The 19,839-nt window shown below is 36.6% G+C and overlaps 1 protein-coding gene across 4 annotated transcripts in view; it reads right to left on the bottom strand.

Moving 5' to 3' along the window:
• The window catches only part of ECPAS (Ecm29 proteasome adaptor and scaffold), a 124,579-nt gene that overhangs the window by 43,515 nt on the left and 61,225 nt on the right, over positions 1-19,839 (bottom strand). For all 4 annotated transcript variants that reach the window (XM_007968436.3, XM_007968435.3, XM_037983513.2 and 1 more), the window contains 12 exons: positions 19,508-19,557; positions 18,437-18,503; positions 18,224-18,346; positions 16,302-16,405; positions 14,193-14,316; positions 12,616-12,696; positions 10,784-11,009; positions 10,229-10,320; positions 8,347-8,481; positions 7,309-7,471; positions 6,383-6,555; positions 4,906-5,007 (listed from right to left, as the gene is read on the bottom strand). In XM_007968436.3, coding sequence (XP_007966627.1) covers positions 4,906-5,007; positions 6,383-6,555; positions 7,309-7,471; positions 8,347-8,481; positions 10,229-10,320; positions 10,784-11,009; positions 12,616-12,696; positions 14,193-14,316; positions 16,302-16,405; positions 18,224-18,346; positions 18,437-18,503; positions 19,508-19,557 — 1,440 coding nt within the window. The remainder of the gene's footprint in view (positions 1-4,905; positions 5,008-6,382; positions 6,556-7,308; positions 7,472-8,346; positions 8,482-10,228; positions 10,321-10,783; positions 11,010-12,615; positions 12,697-14,192; positions 14,317-16,301; positions 16,406-18,223; positions 18,347-18,436; positions 18,504-19,507; positions 19,558-19,839) is intronic.

Below are 19,839 nucleotides of genomic sequence, written 5' to 3' on the forward strand. Positions count from 1 at the left end.
AACAAAAAATAAAAAAATTGGCCAGGCATGGTGGCTTGTGCCTGTACGCCCAGCTACTTGGGAGGCTGAGGCAGGAGAATCACTTGAACCCAGGAGGTGGAGGCTGCAGTGAGCTGAGATTGCTGCACTCCGGCCTGGGCAATGGAGTGAGACTCCATCTCGGAAAAAAAAAAAAAAAAAAAAGACATTCACTTCACCTATAAAGATACACACAGATTGAAGGTAAAGGTATGAAAAACATACTTCATGCAAATGAAAACCAAAAAAGAACAGAAGTAACTATACTTGCATCAAATTAAGACTTCAAGTCAAAAACTAGAAAAAGACCAAGGTCATTATGTAATGATAAAGGGCTCAATTCAGCAAGAGGATATAAAGGTTATATATATGCACACAGTAGTAGAGCACTCAAACGTATAAAGCTAATAGATTTAAAGGGAGAGAGAGACTGCAACACAATAATAGTTGAAGACTGACTTCAATACCCCACTTCCAGTAATGGACAGGTCATTCAGACAGAAAATCAAGCAACCCAAATCAAAATTGAACTACACTCTAGACAAAATGGACTTGACATTTACAGAACATTTCATCCAACTGCTGTAGAATACACATCTTTACTCATCAGCACATGGAACATTTTCCAGGATAGACCATATGTTAGACCACAAAGCAAGTCTCAAGCAATTAAAAAAAATCTAAATCATATCAAGTATCTTTTCTGACTATAATGGAATAAAACTAGAAATCAATAACAAGTGGAACTTTGGAAACTATAGAAATAACATGGAAATTAAACAACACGTTCCTGATCAATGAATCTATGAAAAAATTAAGAAAGAAAAATTTAAAATTTCTTGATACAAATGAAAATAAAAACACAACATACCAACATCTATGGGAAACAGCAAAAGCAGTGCTAAGTGGGAAGTTTATAGCAATAAATGTTTACATCAGAAAAGTATAAAGACTTCAAACAAACAACATAATGATGCATTTTAAAGAACTAGAAAAGCAAAAGCAAAGCAAACCCAAAATTAATACAGGAAAGAAATAATAAAATTCAGAACAGAAGTAAATGAAATTGAGACTTAAAAAACTACAGAAGATTAATGAAATGAAAAATTGGGTTCTTTAAAAGATAAATAAACAATTATTAGAACTGATAAAGTCAGTAAGTTACAGGATACAAAATCAACATATAAACAGTTGCACTATATGTAACATGTTTTGGATTTGTGTCCCTGCCCAAATCTCATGACTGAATAGTAATCCCCGATGTTGGAGGAGGGACCTGGTGGGGGGTGACTGGATCATGGGAGTGGACTTCTTCCTTACTGTTCTGATAGTGAGTGAGTTCTCACAAGGTCTGGTTGTTTAAAAGTGTGTAGCACCTCCCGCTTTGTTTTCTCCTGCTCCTGCCATCTAAGACATGCCTGCTTCCTCTTTGCCTTCTGCCAAGATTGTAAGTTTCCTGAGGCCTTCCCAGCCATGCTTACTGTACAGCCTGAAGAACTGTAAGTCAGTTAAATCTCTTTTCTTTGTAAGTTACCCAGTTACAGCAGTGTGAGAACAGACTAATATGCCAGCAGCAAACAATTTTAAAAAGAAATCAAGAAAGCAATCCCACTTATAACAGCTACCAAAAAAACCCAAGAAACAAAAACCTAGGGATAAATTATAACCAAAGAAGTAAAAGCTCTCTGTAATGAAAACTATAGAACATTGATGAAAGAAATTATAAAGAACACACAAAAGAGAAGACAGATCCCAAGTTCATGGATTGAAACAGTATTATTAAAATTTCCATACTACCAAAAATGATCAACAGATTCAACATAATCCCTATCAAAATACCAATGACGTTCATCAAAGCAGAACTAGAAAAACAATCCTAAAATTTGTATGAAACCACCAAAGACCCTGAATAATGAGCAAAAAATACTGAGCAAAAAGAATAAAGCCAGAAGCATTGCATTACCTGACTTCAAAATGTATTACAAAGCTATGGTAAGCAAAACGGCATGGAACTGGCATAAAAACAGACACATACACCAATGGAACAGAATAGAGAACCCAAAGATAAATCTATCCATTTACAGTCAACTCATTTTCAACAAAGGCATCAAGAACATATATTGAGGAAGGAACAGTCTCTTCAGTAAGCTGTGCTAGAAAAACTAGATATCGACATGTAGAAAAATGAAACTGGGCCCCTTTGTCTCACCATATCAAACCAAAATAGACTTAAATCTAAGATCTGAATGTTGAGACTACTACAAAAAAACATTGGAGAAACATTTCAGAATACTGGTCTGGGCACAGATTTCTTAAGTAAGATCATAAAAGCACAGACCAACTAAAGCAAAAATTGACAAATGGGATTATATCAAGCTAAAAAGCTTCTGCACAGCAAAGGAAACATCCAACAGAGTGAAGAGACAACCTATGGCATAGAAGAAAATATCTGCAATTATCCATCTGACAAGGGATTAAAATACACAGTAAGTAAGGAATTCAACTCAATAGCAAATAAACAATCTGATTTGAAAATGGACAAAAGATCTGAATAGTTATTTCTCAAAAAAAGGTATATAAATGGCCAACAGGTATATGACAAAAAGTTCAGCATCACTAATCACGATAGAAATGCAGAGAAAAACCACAATGAGATCTCATCTCACCCTAGTTAGAATAGCCATTATCAAGAAGACAGAAAACAATAGATGATAGTCAGAATGTGAAGAAAGGAGAACATTAATACACTGTTGGTGGGAAAACAGTATGAAAGTTCCTCCAAAAACTAAAAAACTATCATATAACCCAGGAATCCCAGTATGTATCCTAAGTATATATCCAGAAGAAAGAAAATCTGTATTCTGAAGAGGTATTTGTACTCCAATGTTTACTGCAGCACTACTAACAATAGCCAAAACAAGATATCAATCTAAGTGTCCAGCAACAGATGAATGGATTTTTAAAAAGTGGTATATATACACAATGGAATATTATTCAGCCATAAAAAAGAATGAAATCCTGTTGCTGACAGCAACATAAGATGGAACTGGAGGACACTGTATTTAGTGAAATAAGCCAGGCACAGAGCAAATATCCTATGTTCTCACTTATACATGAGAAAATTGATCTTATGGAGGTAGTGAACAAATGGTGGTTACCAAAGGCCAGGAAAGGTAATGGAGAGGCAGGGAAGAGAGCTTGGCTAATGGGAACAAAAATACAGTTAGAAAAATTAAGTTTTAGTGTTTGGCAGCACAACAGGGCAAATATAGTTAATAAGAATTTATTGTATATTTCAAAACAGCGAGAAGAGAAAATCTGACATGCTCCAAACACAAAGAAATGAAAAATGCTTAAAGTGATGGATATCCCAATTACCCTAATTTGATCATCATACATCATATGCTTGTATCAAAATATCATATATATCCCATAAATATGTACAACTATTGTGTATCAATTTAAAAAATTAAAAATGGGAGAGGCACAGTGGCTTATGCCTATAATCCCAGCATTTCGGGAGATCTAGGTGGGAGCATCACTTGAGCCCAGGAGTTCAAGACCACCCTAGGCAACACAGGGATACCCTGTCTCTACAAAAAATTAAAATATTAGCCAGGCATGGTAGCGCATGCCTGTGGTCCCAGCTGCTTAGAAGGTGAGGTGGGAGGATGGTTTGAGCCTGGGAGATGTAGTGTACTCCAGCCTTGGTGACAGAATGAGATCCTGTTGTAAAAATAAAATAAATAAATAAAACAATTTTTAAAAAAACAAAAAACCTTCAGCACTATGTCCTATTCGACTGTGAAGATATTCTGCTTCTGTTTCATGGTTTTCATTATTCTCATCATTTAATCTCTGTACCTTATTTCCATACTTCTAGCTTTTCATATATTTCTAAACTCTTAAAATAATGACATTAAAAGTTAAGAATCCAGGGAAGCCTTCATTAAAAAAAAACAAAACAGGCCGGGTGCAGTGGTTCACATCTGTAATCCCAGCACTTTAGGAGGCCGAGGTGGGCAGATCACCTGAGGTTAGAAGTTCAAGACCAGCCTGGTCAATATGGTGAAACCCTGTCTCTATTAAAAATACAAATACTAGCCAGGTGTGGTGGCGTGCACCTGTAATTCCAGCTACTTAGGAGGCTGATACAGAAGAATTGCTTGAACCCGGGAGGTGGAGGTTGCAGTGAGCCAATATTGCGCCACTTTACTCCAGCCTGGGAGGAGTGAAACTCCATCTCAAAAAAAAAAAAAAAAAAAACCTAGAAGAAACCCACTACACTCAGGGATTTAAATCTACTAGGGTAGATTATTTAGCAAGGCAACAATCTGAGAAGGAAGTAGGAAGCTTTCAAAAGCTCAGTACAAGGAGGCCAAAGAGGCTGGTATACAGAAAGTGAGTGAACGTCAAGGATCAAGGCTAGGGAAAGCAGGGCCAGATCAGGCCATGCTGAGACAGTACACTATCCTGGCATTTGCCTACTCGTAGGTCTTCTCCACTACACACTATGCATCTAGAGGACAGAAGCTAAATCATCAGACTTGAAAACAACTGAAATACCAACTGAAACACTCAAGAACAACTGTTTTTTAAAGGCTCACTCCACACATCTGGCTGACAGGGTATGTGGGTATATTTCCCCTTCTACCTACACTGCACCGTGCTGTGCTCAAAAATTTTAAGGTCTTTCCTTCATAGGTGATTTAGTCAATGCTACACCTAGCACAGTGATGAGCACAAAACTAGTATTCAAGTATCTGGTGAATAAACGAGTAAATGCTTAATTAAAAATCTCACAGCATGCAAAACTGCACCTAAAAAAAAAACAAAAAACAATGCCTTTTCTTTGAATAACTAACAATCAGGTAGCAATATAAATACCTCCACAGAATCCATCAGACCTTGCAAGAGGAGTTTCTGGTGAGGAAAATCTCCATCCCCAACTGGAAAATATCCCAGTGTTTGGATTGCTCGTTCTTTCATCTGGAAGAACATCAAATTTTTTTCTTTTAAACAGAGTATATACTAGCTTTACCCCAGCACAGTATTTCCAAAATGAGATGATAGGGAAGGGCAGTCTATCTAACACCTCAATGCATAAGTTTTTACAAAAGCATCAAATTTTACAGTCGTATGTCTGTAAGTCATTGAAGGTAGAAACACACAAATTTGAGTCCACTAAGGATCCACAGCTGCAAAAGAAGAAAGAAGAAAGCCTTTAGGCTTATTATCTTTCAAACTATAATGATTTAAAATGTGGGTTCTGGGCCCAGTGGACCTAGGACCAAATCACATCTCAACCATTTCAGCCTATACTGGTGTGTGACCTTAAGCAAGTTACTTCCCCTCTCTGTGACGCTGTTTCCTCATGTTAGCTCATATAGAGATGACAACTGTGCCTATTTCACTAGACCTTTTAGAAAATTCAATTAATGCATGCAAAGCACTTAACATACTCTCCGGCACATTAGAAGTGCTTAACAATATTTGGCAATGATTAGTTAAGAGCTAATAAAAACTATACTGTGTGTCTTCTCGGAAAGTTTTAAACAGTAGCTAGACCAAGATTAAGATTATATCAATTAGGCCAGGCTCGGTGGCTCAAGCCTGTAATCCCAGCACTTTGGGAGGCTGAGGCAGGTGGGAGTGCCTGAGGTCAGGAGTTTGAGACCAGCCTGGCCAACATGGTGAAACCCCATCTCTACTAGAAATACAAAAATTAGCTGGACATGGTGGCATGCGCCTATAATCTCAGCTACTCAGGAGGCTGAGGCAGGAGAATCACCCGCCTGAACCTGGGAGACAGAGGTTGCAGTGAGCCACGATCGCACCACTGCACTTCAGCTTGAGCCACAAGAGCAAAACTCCATCTCAAAAAAAAAAAAAAAATTGTATCAATTAAACTTGTAGTAGTAAACTGGTATTTCTGCTCATTAAATACCAGTTTATATCTTATACCTCAAAATTGAGGTGTTCTGATCACAAAACTGGCTTTAGGCGGTTAGGATTTATATTTGGCCTAAAATTTTTAAAAAATCATAAAACTACTTAACATTTTATTGTACACCTTTCGCATGACAAAAGATATTTCCTGATGAATTTAATACTTCACTCAAATCTTAACAGTTATAAAGATCTAAATTGGAATGACTGGGTCAAAAGATGTACACACTAAGATTGTACACAGATCACCTCTAGTTCAAAAGTAAACACTTAGATTTGCTTCTTTATCACCCATTTTTACATTAAATCCTTCCTCCAGCTGTAATGCCATCTATTCTCATTATAATTTGTTTTTGCTCATTTATTCACAGAAAGACAGAATTCCAGAAAGGGAAGAAATAAGAAAAAGACTTACCTTATTTGTTTCTTTACTGGAAGGTATTCTACTTAGTAAGCTTTCTACAAGATGCAATTTGGTAAAGCCAGATCCCTCACTGGGGATTGGAAGTGGACCATTTCTGCCTATTTCACCCAGGGCTGTGCAGGCAGCAATTGCCAGGAGGGGTGATGTACTGTCCAAAAATGAGCCTGTAAGCACATTTAGCCAAAAAGAGAATTATATACCATTATTCTTACGACCCAAAGCAACCAGTGATGTACTCAAGATTTTTTTAAGATGGCAAAATAAAATCAAAGTGTACAATATCTTTGAGTTGACAATTTGTTAACATTTATTCAGTGGAAAGACAACATGGCAACAGGGGATAGAGTAGTATTTTTTTTAATGTATACATTTTTTTACCATAATAGGATCATCCCTGTTTATAAAAACATGTAGGAAAAAAAACGTAGAGAAAAGAAAAAATGGAGTGCTTTCATTGCTTTGTTTTTTGTTTTGTTTTGTTTTTTTGAGACAAGGTCTAGCTCTGTCACCCAGACGGGAGTGCAGTGGCATGATCACGGCTCACTGCAGCCTCGACCTCCCAGGCTCCAGTGATTCTCCCACCTTAGCCTCCTCAGAAGTTGAGGCTACAGGTACACGCCATTATACCAAGCTAAGTTTGTTTATTTTTTTATAGAGGCTAGGTCTCACTATGCTGACTAGACTGGTCTCAAACTTCTGGACTCAAGTGATCCTCCCAAAGTACTGAGATTATAGGCATGAGTTACCACACCCAGCCTTTGTTGTTATTAAAAATACAGAATTTATCAAGTAAGATTTTTGTGAAAAAACTTGTGTCTTTAAAGTACAATGCCATAAAAAGAAACTGAAACTCCACACTAAAATTTAACATCATTCAAAAGCTGCAACACCCAAGTCGGTATAAAGACATTAATTACCTATTGTTTCTGTAGCACTCTGAATGAGTTCCTCTTGATCAGGGAGGGTGTCGGCATTTCTCTCCAGGTCTTGTTGCTCTGCCATTCTCATTTTCTTTTTAGCCAAATACCTTCCCACCGTGAATCCCAATGCAAGCAAGGATCCATGCTGTATCTCCGGGCTCTGAATTTAGCAAAACAATAGCACATCTCTGGCTCTCTCTCATGTATGCAAAACTACATGGCAGTAACTGTGTGTCTATTAGGATCATCTCTCCAACAAAACATAAGGCTAAAGAATAAAGTAAACACCTGAGGTTTCACTGGATGCTAATGCATTGAGCTTAGGGAATAAGAGAGACCTCGAGTTTCTAACGGAATGTTGAGAAGCTGAATCTTGATTCACTTTAAGATTTACATTCTCTAATTCCATGCCCACTCCAATTCCAGGTGAGATGACTTTCCTACATGCTCCCACATGCTCCCACGCCACTTTCTAGCTTACAGCACTTACATAACTAGAGTATCATAACTTTCACACATAATGTCTTTCTATTGCCGACAAAAGACAATGAAGAGATCCTATTTCTAATTGCCAAAACCTCCAAACACAACGTAACCAACAGACTATTTGAAGTAAAACTTGTTTTTTCACTGGCAGCAGTAGATGAGGAAGAAAAATGGAGCTAACATTTCTCGCTCTCAGTACTAATCAGGCCCGACCCTGCTTAGTTTTAGTTTCCAAGATCAGATGAGATTAGGTGTGCTCACGGTGGTATCGCTGCAGGCTCTGAGCAACCTGTTGTACCAGGGATTCTCATGTATTTATGAATCACTGTACTCCTGGCACCTAAAATAGTGCTTATCAGACACAGCACCATACTTGTTAAGTGAGCTGACTGAACCAATGTATTACCTCTCTCATTTACTCTTTACAGTAATAAAAGCAAGGAATTTATAAGTTCATTTTACAAATGAGAAGATAAAAACCAAAAATAAGTTAGATCCTTTTATGAAACCCTATCTCCCACAAAAAGGAATGAAAACAAAATAACATACGTGATTGTCTTTTGTAGTCTTTATAAGCTGTTCTATCATTGATTTCAACTCATTCCCCGACACTGTTGATACCACCACAGAATAAAACAATGCTGCCAATTCACGCATTTCTTCTTTACTGCTATTCATCAGACTCTGAGTAGTATAAAAAAAAATACATACATGACACAGAACCACGAGCCTGATGACAACATCTTTTAAAATTAAAAGAATGTTCAATCCATCTGTTGATGGATATTGAGGGAAAAAAGCTATTATTTGAAAGCTGAATGAATTATATAACAAAATCTTAGGTCCATTTTCATCAAAGATACACAAGCACAAAACAGGTGAAATTTATTCACAGATGATCTAAAACAAGGGTCAGCAAACTTCTGTAAAAAAACGGAAAGGCTTCATGGGCCATTTGGTCTCTGCTGCAACTACTCCATTCTGCCACTGCAGTACAAAAGCAGCAACAGACAATACGCAACGAATGAGCGTGGCTAGGTTCCAGTAAAACGTGGACACGACAAGGTTTGTGTCATGAAACTTACTCGTTTCTTGATTTTTTTTCCCACATTTAAAAAAGTAAAAACCATTCTTAGCTTGCAAACCACACAAAAACAGGAGGCAGGCCCTATTTGGACTTTTGACTACAGTATGACAACCTCTCATCTAAAACATCAAAGCTCAAAAACTTTAAAATAATTTTAAAATCAGTAAATATTCGTAAGAAATTAAAAAAACCTTTTTAAAATAGAAGCAATTTCATAAGACCAGATTATCCAGAAATGTGCAAAACTCACACCTCTTGGTAAATTTCTTTCATGTTTTCACCCTTAAAGATGTAATTTGTACATTTTTACCATCATTCAAGCTGTATTTTCCAAAAAAAGAACCACAATATATAGCACATGGAGATACAGAAAACTGTATGGGCCAATACTTACACTAAAAAAAAAATTATTCATTATTTATCTGAAATTCAAATTTAACTGAGTATCTTGTATTTTTACTTGCTAAACCTGGCATCCCTTTTGGTGTGGCCATGGGACAGGAACACCCTCATACATGACTGGCAGAAGTGTACACTGGTACCACACACATGGAGGGTGTGGCATTATCTATGAAAATTACAAAAGTACATGTCCTCTGATCCAGCTATTGCACTTCTGCGGAATCCATCTAAAACATATACTTCCTCAATATGCAAGATGACAGATTACTCATTGTAGCAGAATGGAAGTACTCTACATGACCATCTATAAAGATCTAGAATACATGATAGCACACTCATACAATAAAAACTGAGGCTGTTAAAGAAGATGCTCCCTCCATAGTTGTAGTGCAACATCTCTCTACTATTAAGTGAAAGAATGTATAAAACAGTATGAATAGTATGCTGCTTTTTATAAAAAGATGGGACAAAAATTTTAAATGCATGTTGTTATGTGTATGTACATAAGTAAACTCTAGAAAGCATGCCATACATAAATGGTGACTTACATATGTTTGTCAGAGGGGAGAGGAAAGGGCAAAAATTAGGGTAGGTTGGAGATGGTTATGGAAAAGAGACATTTTACATAGTTTTTATTTAAACTACACAAACCCATTGCTTATTTTTTCTAAAAAAAAAAAAAAAAAAAAACTTTCGAAACAGAAAAGGAATTTTTCTTTATACTCCTATGCTTCTCAATTCATCTCCCACTCTCCTCCAGATGTGTCAATGAGACATAGTGACCTACATGCTTCCCAGTAAGTGTCTGATGATGAGAGAGTTTTCAAAATGACCTTAAGGCAGAAAAGGTCATAGGGATGCTGGCAGGAAAAAGAAATTATGAGGTTAAAGTCTGAAATACAATTTTTTTAAAAAATAAAAAAAGGTACATGCAGAACATACCTTTATCCATTCTGTTTTGTCTACAAATTTGGTAGCCAGCTTTTCTGGATACACTGACACAGCTTCCAATAGACAGTACATAACCGGCAAACCTAAGTAAGAATTTAGAACCACTTTAAATTTCAAGAAAAGTAATGAACATACAGGGATCACTAAATTCCTTTTAAGTATAAGGCCACTGCTTTAGCACACATTCTTTCAGTTCTATTAAAAAAAAAAAAAAAAAAAAAAAAAAAAAAAAAAAAAAACCTACACAACCTAAATATAGTATGTGATTCACTACAGCAAATTTACAGATGAGCTATCTATAAAAAGGATATCCTGTTCTTCGCATCCACATCCGAAGTAAAAATGTATTATCTATTGTTAGTATTTCTTTCTGAAAAAAGTAGTGTATCCAGAATGAATCAGATAAGTTTAAAAAAAAACAAAGGCTAATGTTCGGTTACAGAAGTGAAGAGAAAGAATAATTTTGCTATAATTTGTTAGCTAAGTTTAAAATTAGATTTTTGTTTAAGTGCTTTAACATCTTCCCTGCGCGTCGCAAATTCTTACCTCCAACACCTGCTAACAGCTGCTGAAGCAGGCCAATGTAGATCTGGACAGGGTTAGTTTCCCCACTCTTGTTAGAAGATGATGAGGGTGCCGTCTGTCCGCCTGACATTAAAGTCCGTATGTAGCGTCCAATGGCTGGAGCATGATCCTGCATATCAGCCAAACTCTGAGAGGTGGGCACCACCCCCGCACTGTGCGCGAGGCACATGCGCAAGTACAGAACGATCTACAAACAGAACGGAGAGGAAGACTGTATAAGCTTCTCGAAAAGTCATCGTGGGAAGGTACTCTTCAAAGTAACAATTTCTAGTTTTGATTCACCCATCCTTCTTTATAAAGCTATTCCAATCCTCACGGAAGGCAGAAAATATGCCATAATGGAGCAAAATTTGTATAACAAGGTTTGCAAATCCAAAGAATTTTTTAAGATTGTTAAAATACAAACTGAACTTTTAAAGTCAGAAATTGGAGCTGGAGGCTGTTATCCTTAGCAAAGTAAGCAGGAACAGAAAATCAAATACCACATGTTCTCACTTGTAAGTGGGAGTCAGATGATAAGAACTTCTGAATGCAAAGAAGCAAACAACAGACACTGGGGTCTACTTGAAGAGAGAGGGTGGGAGGAGGGAGAGGAGTAGAAAAGATAACTATGGGGTATTGGGCTTAATATCCGGGTAACGAAATAGTATATATAACAAACCCCCATGACACATATTTACCTACATATCAAACCTTTACACGTAACCTCAAACCTAAAATAAAAGTTAAAAATTATTATAAAAATCATTATTTTTTAAAAGCCGTGTGTGTGTGTGTGTGTGTGTGTGTGTGTGAGAGAGAGAGAGAGAGAGAGAGAGAGAGGACAGACATCTGAAGCAAATGGCCTATTATTCCTGCAGAATTCCAGTTGTGTTTACTCCACTGACACAAGAATTTGAGAAAATGGGTTCAATTCATCTACAGAAAAATAGATATACCACCATAAAAACCTCTAATATAGACCAGACACAGTGGCTCACGCCTGTAATCCCAACACTCTGGGAGGCTGAGGCAGGAGGACTGCTTTAGCCCAGGAGTTCAAGACCATCCTGGGAAACATGGTGAAACCTATCTCTACCAAAAAGATAACAAAATTAGCCAGGAGTGGTGGTGCACGCCTGTAGTCTCGGCTACTCAGGAGACTGAGTCAGGAGGTTCACTTGAGCACAGGAGGCGAGGGTGCAATGAGCCGAGATCACGCCACTCACTGTACTCCAGCCTGGGCAACAGAGTGAGACTCCTTCTCAAAAATAAACAAACAAAAACAACCCTTATATAAACAGGCTACCAAGGAGTCCATCCTCTGGAAGCTTTTTCACTGATCGTTAGGATAGGCAGTAAATTCACTGTGAATATTCTTACTCTGAACAAGATTACTTCTTATAATTTACCTAGTGCAAGTCAATGACCTAAAAAACAGAATTTCCCTTAATAAGTGTGATCAATTAATCCTCTCCAACCTTCAAAACTAAATAACCCTAACAACCTCAACAACATGTTGACTTTAAAACCCAAATCTAACTTGCTGCAAAATCCCAACAGTAATCACTACAGAACATCCAGTTTTTTCACAAAAAGAATCTCACTGAGATAAATATATTTACGTACTTCACTATGAATTAAAATAATACCAGTTTCCCAATACTGTTTTTTTAAATAAACAACCAGATGAAGAACAATGACACAGTATGGGTTTACCTAAAACACAACAAAATGACAGATACCTCTTTGGGTGTGGTGTGATCTTTTTAGAACACTTACAAAAAGTAAATAGAAATATATGAAAATTCTACCTCTCCAAAGGCTGCTGGGTTAAATGGAAGGACAGTGGTCCCGGTCATGTACTTGACTGGAGTTTTCATTCGATGAGAAGCCTAAGTTTAAAAAGTCCAAAACAGACACAATTACTGAAAAATGGAGCATACCTGCCCTTCCTCAACTCAAAAACAACTGTATTTCTAGCTACATGTCCAAAGTTTGCTTCTTTTTCTGATTAAAACATTTTCCACTTTCCTATTAACCGTGTTGATCATGCATGTCCGTCACACACTAAATGACAAGTGTGTTGCCCTTTTTCCATGTTTGTACTGGCTTGTTTAAAAATAATAAACCTATTCCAGACATCTACTAAAATGGTCATCTCAGATCACTGCATGCCAGTTATTTTCATTAATAATGAAAGTAAGAGGAAACTACAAGCACAGAGAATCCTCTGACTACAAATAGACTGTGTTGCTATATGGAAAATAGAATCATGGCTGCTGCATACTGACCTTCAACTCCCTTAAGGTGCCTACCTAGCAAAGAGTTAGGATCACCAGTGGAGGTAAAAGGTAGGAAGGTGTCCTCTGGCAAAGTGGGACAGAGTCAAGGCCTGGAAGGGGTGGATGGTCATTACTGCCAATATCCTGGATCTACCAGCAGAAAACACTTACAAAAACAGATGGGATGCTCTCTTATGAACATGGTGGGAAGAACATGAACTACTCCCTGAAGCATCCTTATACTACCCTAAAGAGTGCCCTTAAAAATAAAAAGGAGAACCAGCATGGGCAATATAGCTAAACCCTGTCTCTACAAAAAATACAAAAATTAGCCAGGCACAGTGGTGCACGCCTACAGTCCCAGCTATCAGAAGGCAGAGGAGGGAGGATGACTTGAGTCTGGGAGGTGGAGGTTTCAGTGAACTGAGACCACACCACTGCACTCCAGCCTGGGTGACAGCAAGACCCTATCTCAAAAAAAATTAAAAAATTAAAAAAAAAAAAAAAGGAGATGTATTTTTAAGCATGTCATATTAAGAGAAAAAGTATTTAACACAGCCTAAATGTTGCCAAGCATGAAAGGAATTATAAGTAATTCAAGTTTAGGCAAAACAGATCAATTACAGGTGAGAATTATAATTTTTTTTCCCCCACTTTGTATCTCCTTATTGTAAGTATTAATGCTAGAAACTTTATGAGTCAGCTGGGCATGGTGGCTCACGCCTGTAAACCCAGCACTTTGGGAGGCCAAGGTGGGTGGATCACCTGAGGTCAGGAGTTCGAGACCAGCCTGGCCAACATGGTGAAACACTGTCTTTACTAAAAATACAAAAAATTAACCGGGTTTGGTGGCGGGCGCCTATAATCCCAGCTATTCGGGAGCTGGGGCAGGAAAATCACTTGAACCCAGGAGGTGGAGGTTGCAGTGAGCCGAGATCATGCCATTGCACTCTAGCCTGGGCAACAAGAGCGAAGCTCCACCTCAAAAAAAAAAGAAATTTTATGAGTCAACATTTAGTGATTACATTTTTCACTTTAAAGATGAATGTTTTCATTTTCATCATCCATTATGATTTAGACTAATTACCTTAAGTTGCATGCCATACCTTTTCTTGGATGTAATATACCATTTCTGGGAAGGAAGGCATCTGCTCAGAAGTACTTTCTTTTCTGTTTCTACCTGGAAGACACCTTAACACGCGTTGTGCTTCTCCATGAACTTCTTCACGTCTTTCAGAAAAAGACAAATAAGAATAAAAAATAAATATCACCAACTGGAAATGATCATTTGAAGAGTAAGAACAGCAATTTTATTTGCTAGCTAGAGTTCTCAGAAAATGTCTTAAATACATTCTTGGCTATCTAAGCAGAGTCAACACAACACATTATAAGAAATCACTTCTTTTTAGAAATTGCATGAGGTCTGGGGAGTCACACGGCTTCCATCTTTCAATTTGACTTAGAAAAAAACAAGATAGGATACTGTAAGTAATTATGTAAATTTCTATGTGTATGCTTTACCTTATAGAGTTAAATCGTAAACTATAAAATATATTTTAAAAATCAGTGACTATCCAGTGGTCTACACACTCCACCCAAACTCTTATAATTCTGTACAACTAATAACTGATAAGTGACATTAAAGCATAAAAACATAAACCCCAACCAATTTCAGACCACCTAGAGATTGATCTCAGCAACAGTCTTATCCAGATACCATATAAAGGCCTTTTAATTCCTCAACTGCCTTTGTTCGTGTCTCATTTTCCAAACAACAGATAAAGGGTCGAAAAGAATTAATAAATAATTCCTTAAGTTGTCAGAGGATTTTCAATTGACCTGAATGGTTTTAACCCAAGAAGGAAAACTGTTGAATTAGTTATGCTTTGATTCTGGTTTCTTAAATAAAAATAATTTTCAGCACTTACGGAAATAAGATACAGCAGTTAAGAGCTCTATCTGGAAATCCAACTCCCTAGACTTAAATCGTTGCTCTAACATGAACTGCCAACTTGGCTGCCAGGCCCCAGTACATCTGGCCTGTGGTTGGGAAACTAATGTAAAAAAATTAAGAAGCAACAGAGCACTAGAATCAACATTAACAATCCAAAGTCACTTTAACCAAATTGAAATGTGCTCTATGAGAAGCAGCAGCCAAGATCGGAAGTCAAAAATCAGGGCCTGGTAATAACTTGTGATATCCAATTAAAATACCAACCAAATAAATAACAGCAAAATATATACAACTTATAGGAAAGAAAACAAATGCCATAAGGGGCACACAGTTGGCCAACTAGAATACTGACACAGTTATCAAGGAATTACCCATTTTTTAAAAATGAAGCATAATAGTTTATGGGCAAGGGTGTTCATATCATCACAGAACGCGTAATTTTATTTAAACTATTCCTCAGTATAAATGAGGCTTTTCACCTCCCCAAATAAGGCTACCCCTGATAACAACAAAAAAACATATACAAGAATCTCACTTAAAGGGTGCAAAAATTCTAAATGTTAAACGTAGTACTGGTTTAATATTATGAAATAGATTAGAGTGCTGCATGGATTTTAAGATAGCAATGACCATAAGATATGTAACAGATTTGAAAAGAATTGTTTTAATATGTGCATATATATTTCATTGTATGTACATGACTTTTAAAGGCATGTCCCAATTTCAAAACCATTTAAACATTCTTTTAAAATGCATTACACACGCTAGAAGATACAGTAGTATAATTAATATAAAATGCAACTTATACCTCATTTAAAAATATAAGTATATTAGATATAAAATGATACTCCAATATTTAATAAAATATTAATACATATGTCAAACCATCAACATCAGCCTTTTTTCTCCTTACACAGGGCTTGATTTTAGAGATATAATTATATTACACATGCAATCATATAATCTGCTTTATTTACACTTGACCATTTCATAAGCATTTTCTGTATTAGCTATATATCATACATTGCACATATGTATCTACATAATATATATTATATAGACAAATACATGTAATATTTATATTATTATATAAATATATAGGTATATGAGTACAGGTCTATATCACATCAAGAGCCATACTTTAATAAATAGCTTCACTTCTAAATTTCATAGACCAACATTGTAAACAACACAACTTTTAGTAATTTTCAAATAAATTCAAAATAAACCAAAATTCAAATTAACATCTTTTGAAACTTACGGATCTCCTGCAGCCAGTAGCAGCAAATATCTGGAAGGGATATGATCTGAGGGAAACACAGTGCTGGCAAATTTCACAGCCACTTGTCGAACTTGAACCTCAGGCTATTTGATGTGTAAACATGCAAAGACCACCCCAATCCAAAAAAGAAAAAGGAAAAAAAAAAATCAATTACCAGTCATTAGTCCCAATCGAGTCTTCCTAACTGTAAACAATTCAAAATTCTAAGGTGACATTTTAATAAATGTTTATCTAAATAAATTAAATAAATCATTTGTTCAAGATCTTTAATCATGTTGTTTAAGTCTTTTGGACACTGGCATTACTTAAAGAGTACTCTTATAATTTTAGAGGATCCTCCAGGTAAAGCAGGAAGACCTCCAAAGACCGTAAGTAGAGAATCTCTGCACATCCTCAGCCCAAACCTCGGGGCCAGGGTCACTGCGACAGTTTCTGGCCACCACCTCTGCCACTCCAACTCTCAAATTGTCAGTCACATGAGTGAAACTCAGGTATTTTGCAGAAATTACAAACAGAGCCTACTTGGAATCCCCACCAATTTGAAGCAAAATACTTCCAATGTTCTCAGATTAGCTCTAAAGTTAAAACTGACTCTAAAGCAGTTCAACTACAGAAATATATTCAATTAGCCGAGATTAATAATCTATGACTACAAAGTTCAACCAGAAAAGTTTTAGAATCTACTGATCCTGAAGCTTTACTCTTATATAACTTCCCCAGGTCACTCCTCTAGCCACAAACATAAGTGAAATAAGACAGACATTAAAAATATATATATTGTCCCACTCATTCTGGCATTCTTGCTATTTAGCATTCCTTGAAGTACATTAAAGAGTGAGGATATTAAAGACTAGCCTAAATTACATAACTAACCTAGAGTTTGGTTGCTTTAAATGTTGTCTGTGAAAAGAAAAGAAATTAGTTTTGTCTTGGTAACAGTGTTACACGATTTGATTTGCGTGCGTAGAACCAGTATCTATAAGTGTTTATACAAGCATCACCTTTCCTTGTAAAGTTACCTGGAGCAAGTTTATTCTATTCTAATGAGCTTCCAAATACGCCTACACACCTCTGTCCATAATGTATGACCATGAACCACATGCACTGCACACTAAGAGCACTTAACAATAGGACTCCATCATAGTAAGCTTTCTGAGTGAATGTAATAGCACATTTAACCCTGCCATATTTCAATAGGAAGCAGATACCTTTCTGAATATTTAAAATTCCCTCAAAATATCAAATCATGTCAGTCTAATTCCATTAGGACACAATTTATATTAATCTCACTGACACTTTTTAGTATCATTCTGTCTTCCAATCTCCCTCTCTTTCTACTCCTAAATATGTGGGACAAAGAACTGACTAAAGCAAATACATAATATTTTACATATTACATATATATGTGTGTGTATATATCTATAGATATTCAAAATCCTCCTACAAATTCCCATGAAAACCAAATAAAGAGGACCAGAGGAAGAAGAGCATGTATGATAGTACTGGCTCACTTCCTAAAGACTCACTTTGACATACGGAATTTGTCTTTCATCCCTTCTGCTTTTCTCTGAAAATGTTACCTATCGAACTCTACCCCAGCGGACAGTAGTGCTCAGCTACCAGTTACAAAGACAAAACAATTCTAACTCGGGGGGCATGGCATTAAGAAGAGTTTTCCCACATGGAAAGCTCTAAACATAAGCATCGCTATGAATACTACCACTCCTTCTCCCCTAAAGTCAAATTTTCATCATGAAGAATTTAAAATAGATCCTAAAACACAGCCCAAGTGAAAGCAAATATTCCTCTTAATTACCAAAACAATTAAGTAGCAATTCAAATTTTGTTCTTAAAAATGTAAACCATATACTGCTCAGGCTTTGTAGTTCACACGGACCTACCTTTATTAAGTACGAAGCCACAAGTGCCTCCATGAGAGTTCGCTGTGCCCCTTCCAAAGTACTGTATGCTCCAACCATCATAGACAAAGCTTCTTGAATAGCAAGTCGAGTCTCAGGCTCTTCCTATAAAGATAATAAAAATGTTTCCCTCCCTGTTGGATTCCCAGGGGAACATCCAAATAGAAAGCATAAACTTAGCAGCTGTTTCCCTACCTTACATAGGGCTTCAAAAAGCTGCTGCACAAGCGCTATATCCTTAGTGAATAAATGCGGCATTCGACTGCAAAAGAATGTAAAAATATTGTTACTATCATAAATTTCCAAGAGATGAAAAACGGAAAAAATGAAACTAAACACAAATTTTCCTGAACTCTCTGAAGACAATGTCAGCATCATTATATTACCTCCTCCAAGAGCCGAAAATTTTTCTAAGTAATTATTTAATTCTTTAATCTAAATAACCCTTGATTAATACACACATCTTCCAAATATCCCCTCTATAACATTCCATGCATTCAGTTAACATTTCTGATTTTAACAGGAAGAAATAAGACCAAATTGTGATCTAAACTAATGACTGTCGTGGAAAGGGGCTTTGTTACTTCATGCAAACAGACAAGGGACAAGGTTGGCTGATAACCCGGCACGATATCCACTGATCTGGGGTGGCTTTCTTCCAAACCCCAAAGCTCCTTTTGCTGTAGAGAAGAGCAAGACCTGGTCTACACAGGCCAACACAAAACCTGCACTGGGGGTGGAAGCAGCACATGGTGCCACTGAGGATGCTTCATGTCTATCTCCCTGCTTTGAAATAGAGTGAAGGAAGATGAAGCCAGGAGGAACTGAAATGAGGAAATCACATTGAGAAGAAAAAAAAAAATCTGTCAGGGCCACTCAGAATCATAAACACCATTCTCAGAAAAGAGAATCACTAGAAAAACCTTGATCACTGGGTTTATAAAAATTAGTGCCAAATAGCAACAAAAACACTTAAGGTCAATTGAAAGTCTCTAGGGTACAAAAAAAGTAACCCATTATGACACAATTCAGTTCAAACTCTCATTTCAAGACCACCATATAATACAGTAACATACCTTCAAATGTAAATTAAAATATCTCACATCTTTTTCCTTCTACACAGAAGACATTTCTAAACAACCTATGGCCATTAAATACATTGCCTTTCAGAGTCACAACAAATTTATTCTCCACCATTATTAAATGCCACATAATTTTTCTCAGTTTACCAACACCGTATCTCTCACTAAAAAAGAGTTTACTCACCTGGAGAGTTTTCCAACAGCTGAATATGCCATTGACAGTAGTTTAGGGTCCTTGAAATTAAAAAAAGAAAAGAAAAGAAAGAACAAAAAACAGACAAAACAAAAAATACAGTAAACAGTAAAACCTTTTCGCTGCAATTACATGCATTATTTTACTCCTTATTAAACCTAGGTCTCACTCTAACTACATGGTGTTAGCACCTGAACAACAACAAAAATGTCCAAACCCAGAAACCATCACACTACTAAAAGGAAAAACAAGACAAAACCTTGCATCCCCAATCATTCCAAAAAGAAAATGCGGTGGTCATAGATATGAAAAGTTTCTCTTAG

Source organism: Chlorocebus sabaeus, chromosome 12 (assembly GCF_047675955.1).
Source record: "Chlorocebus sabaeus isolate Y175 chromosome 12, mChlSab1.0.hap1, whole genome shotgun sequence".
Lineage (NCBI taxonomy): Eukaryota > Metazoa > Chordata > Mammalia > Primates > Cercopithecidae > Chlorocebus > Chlorocebus sabaeus.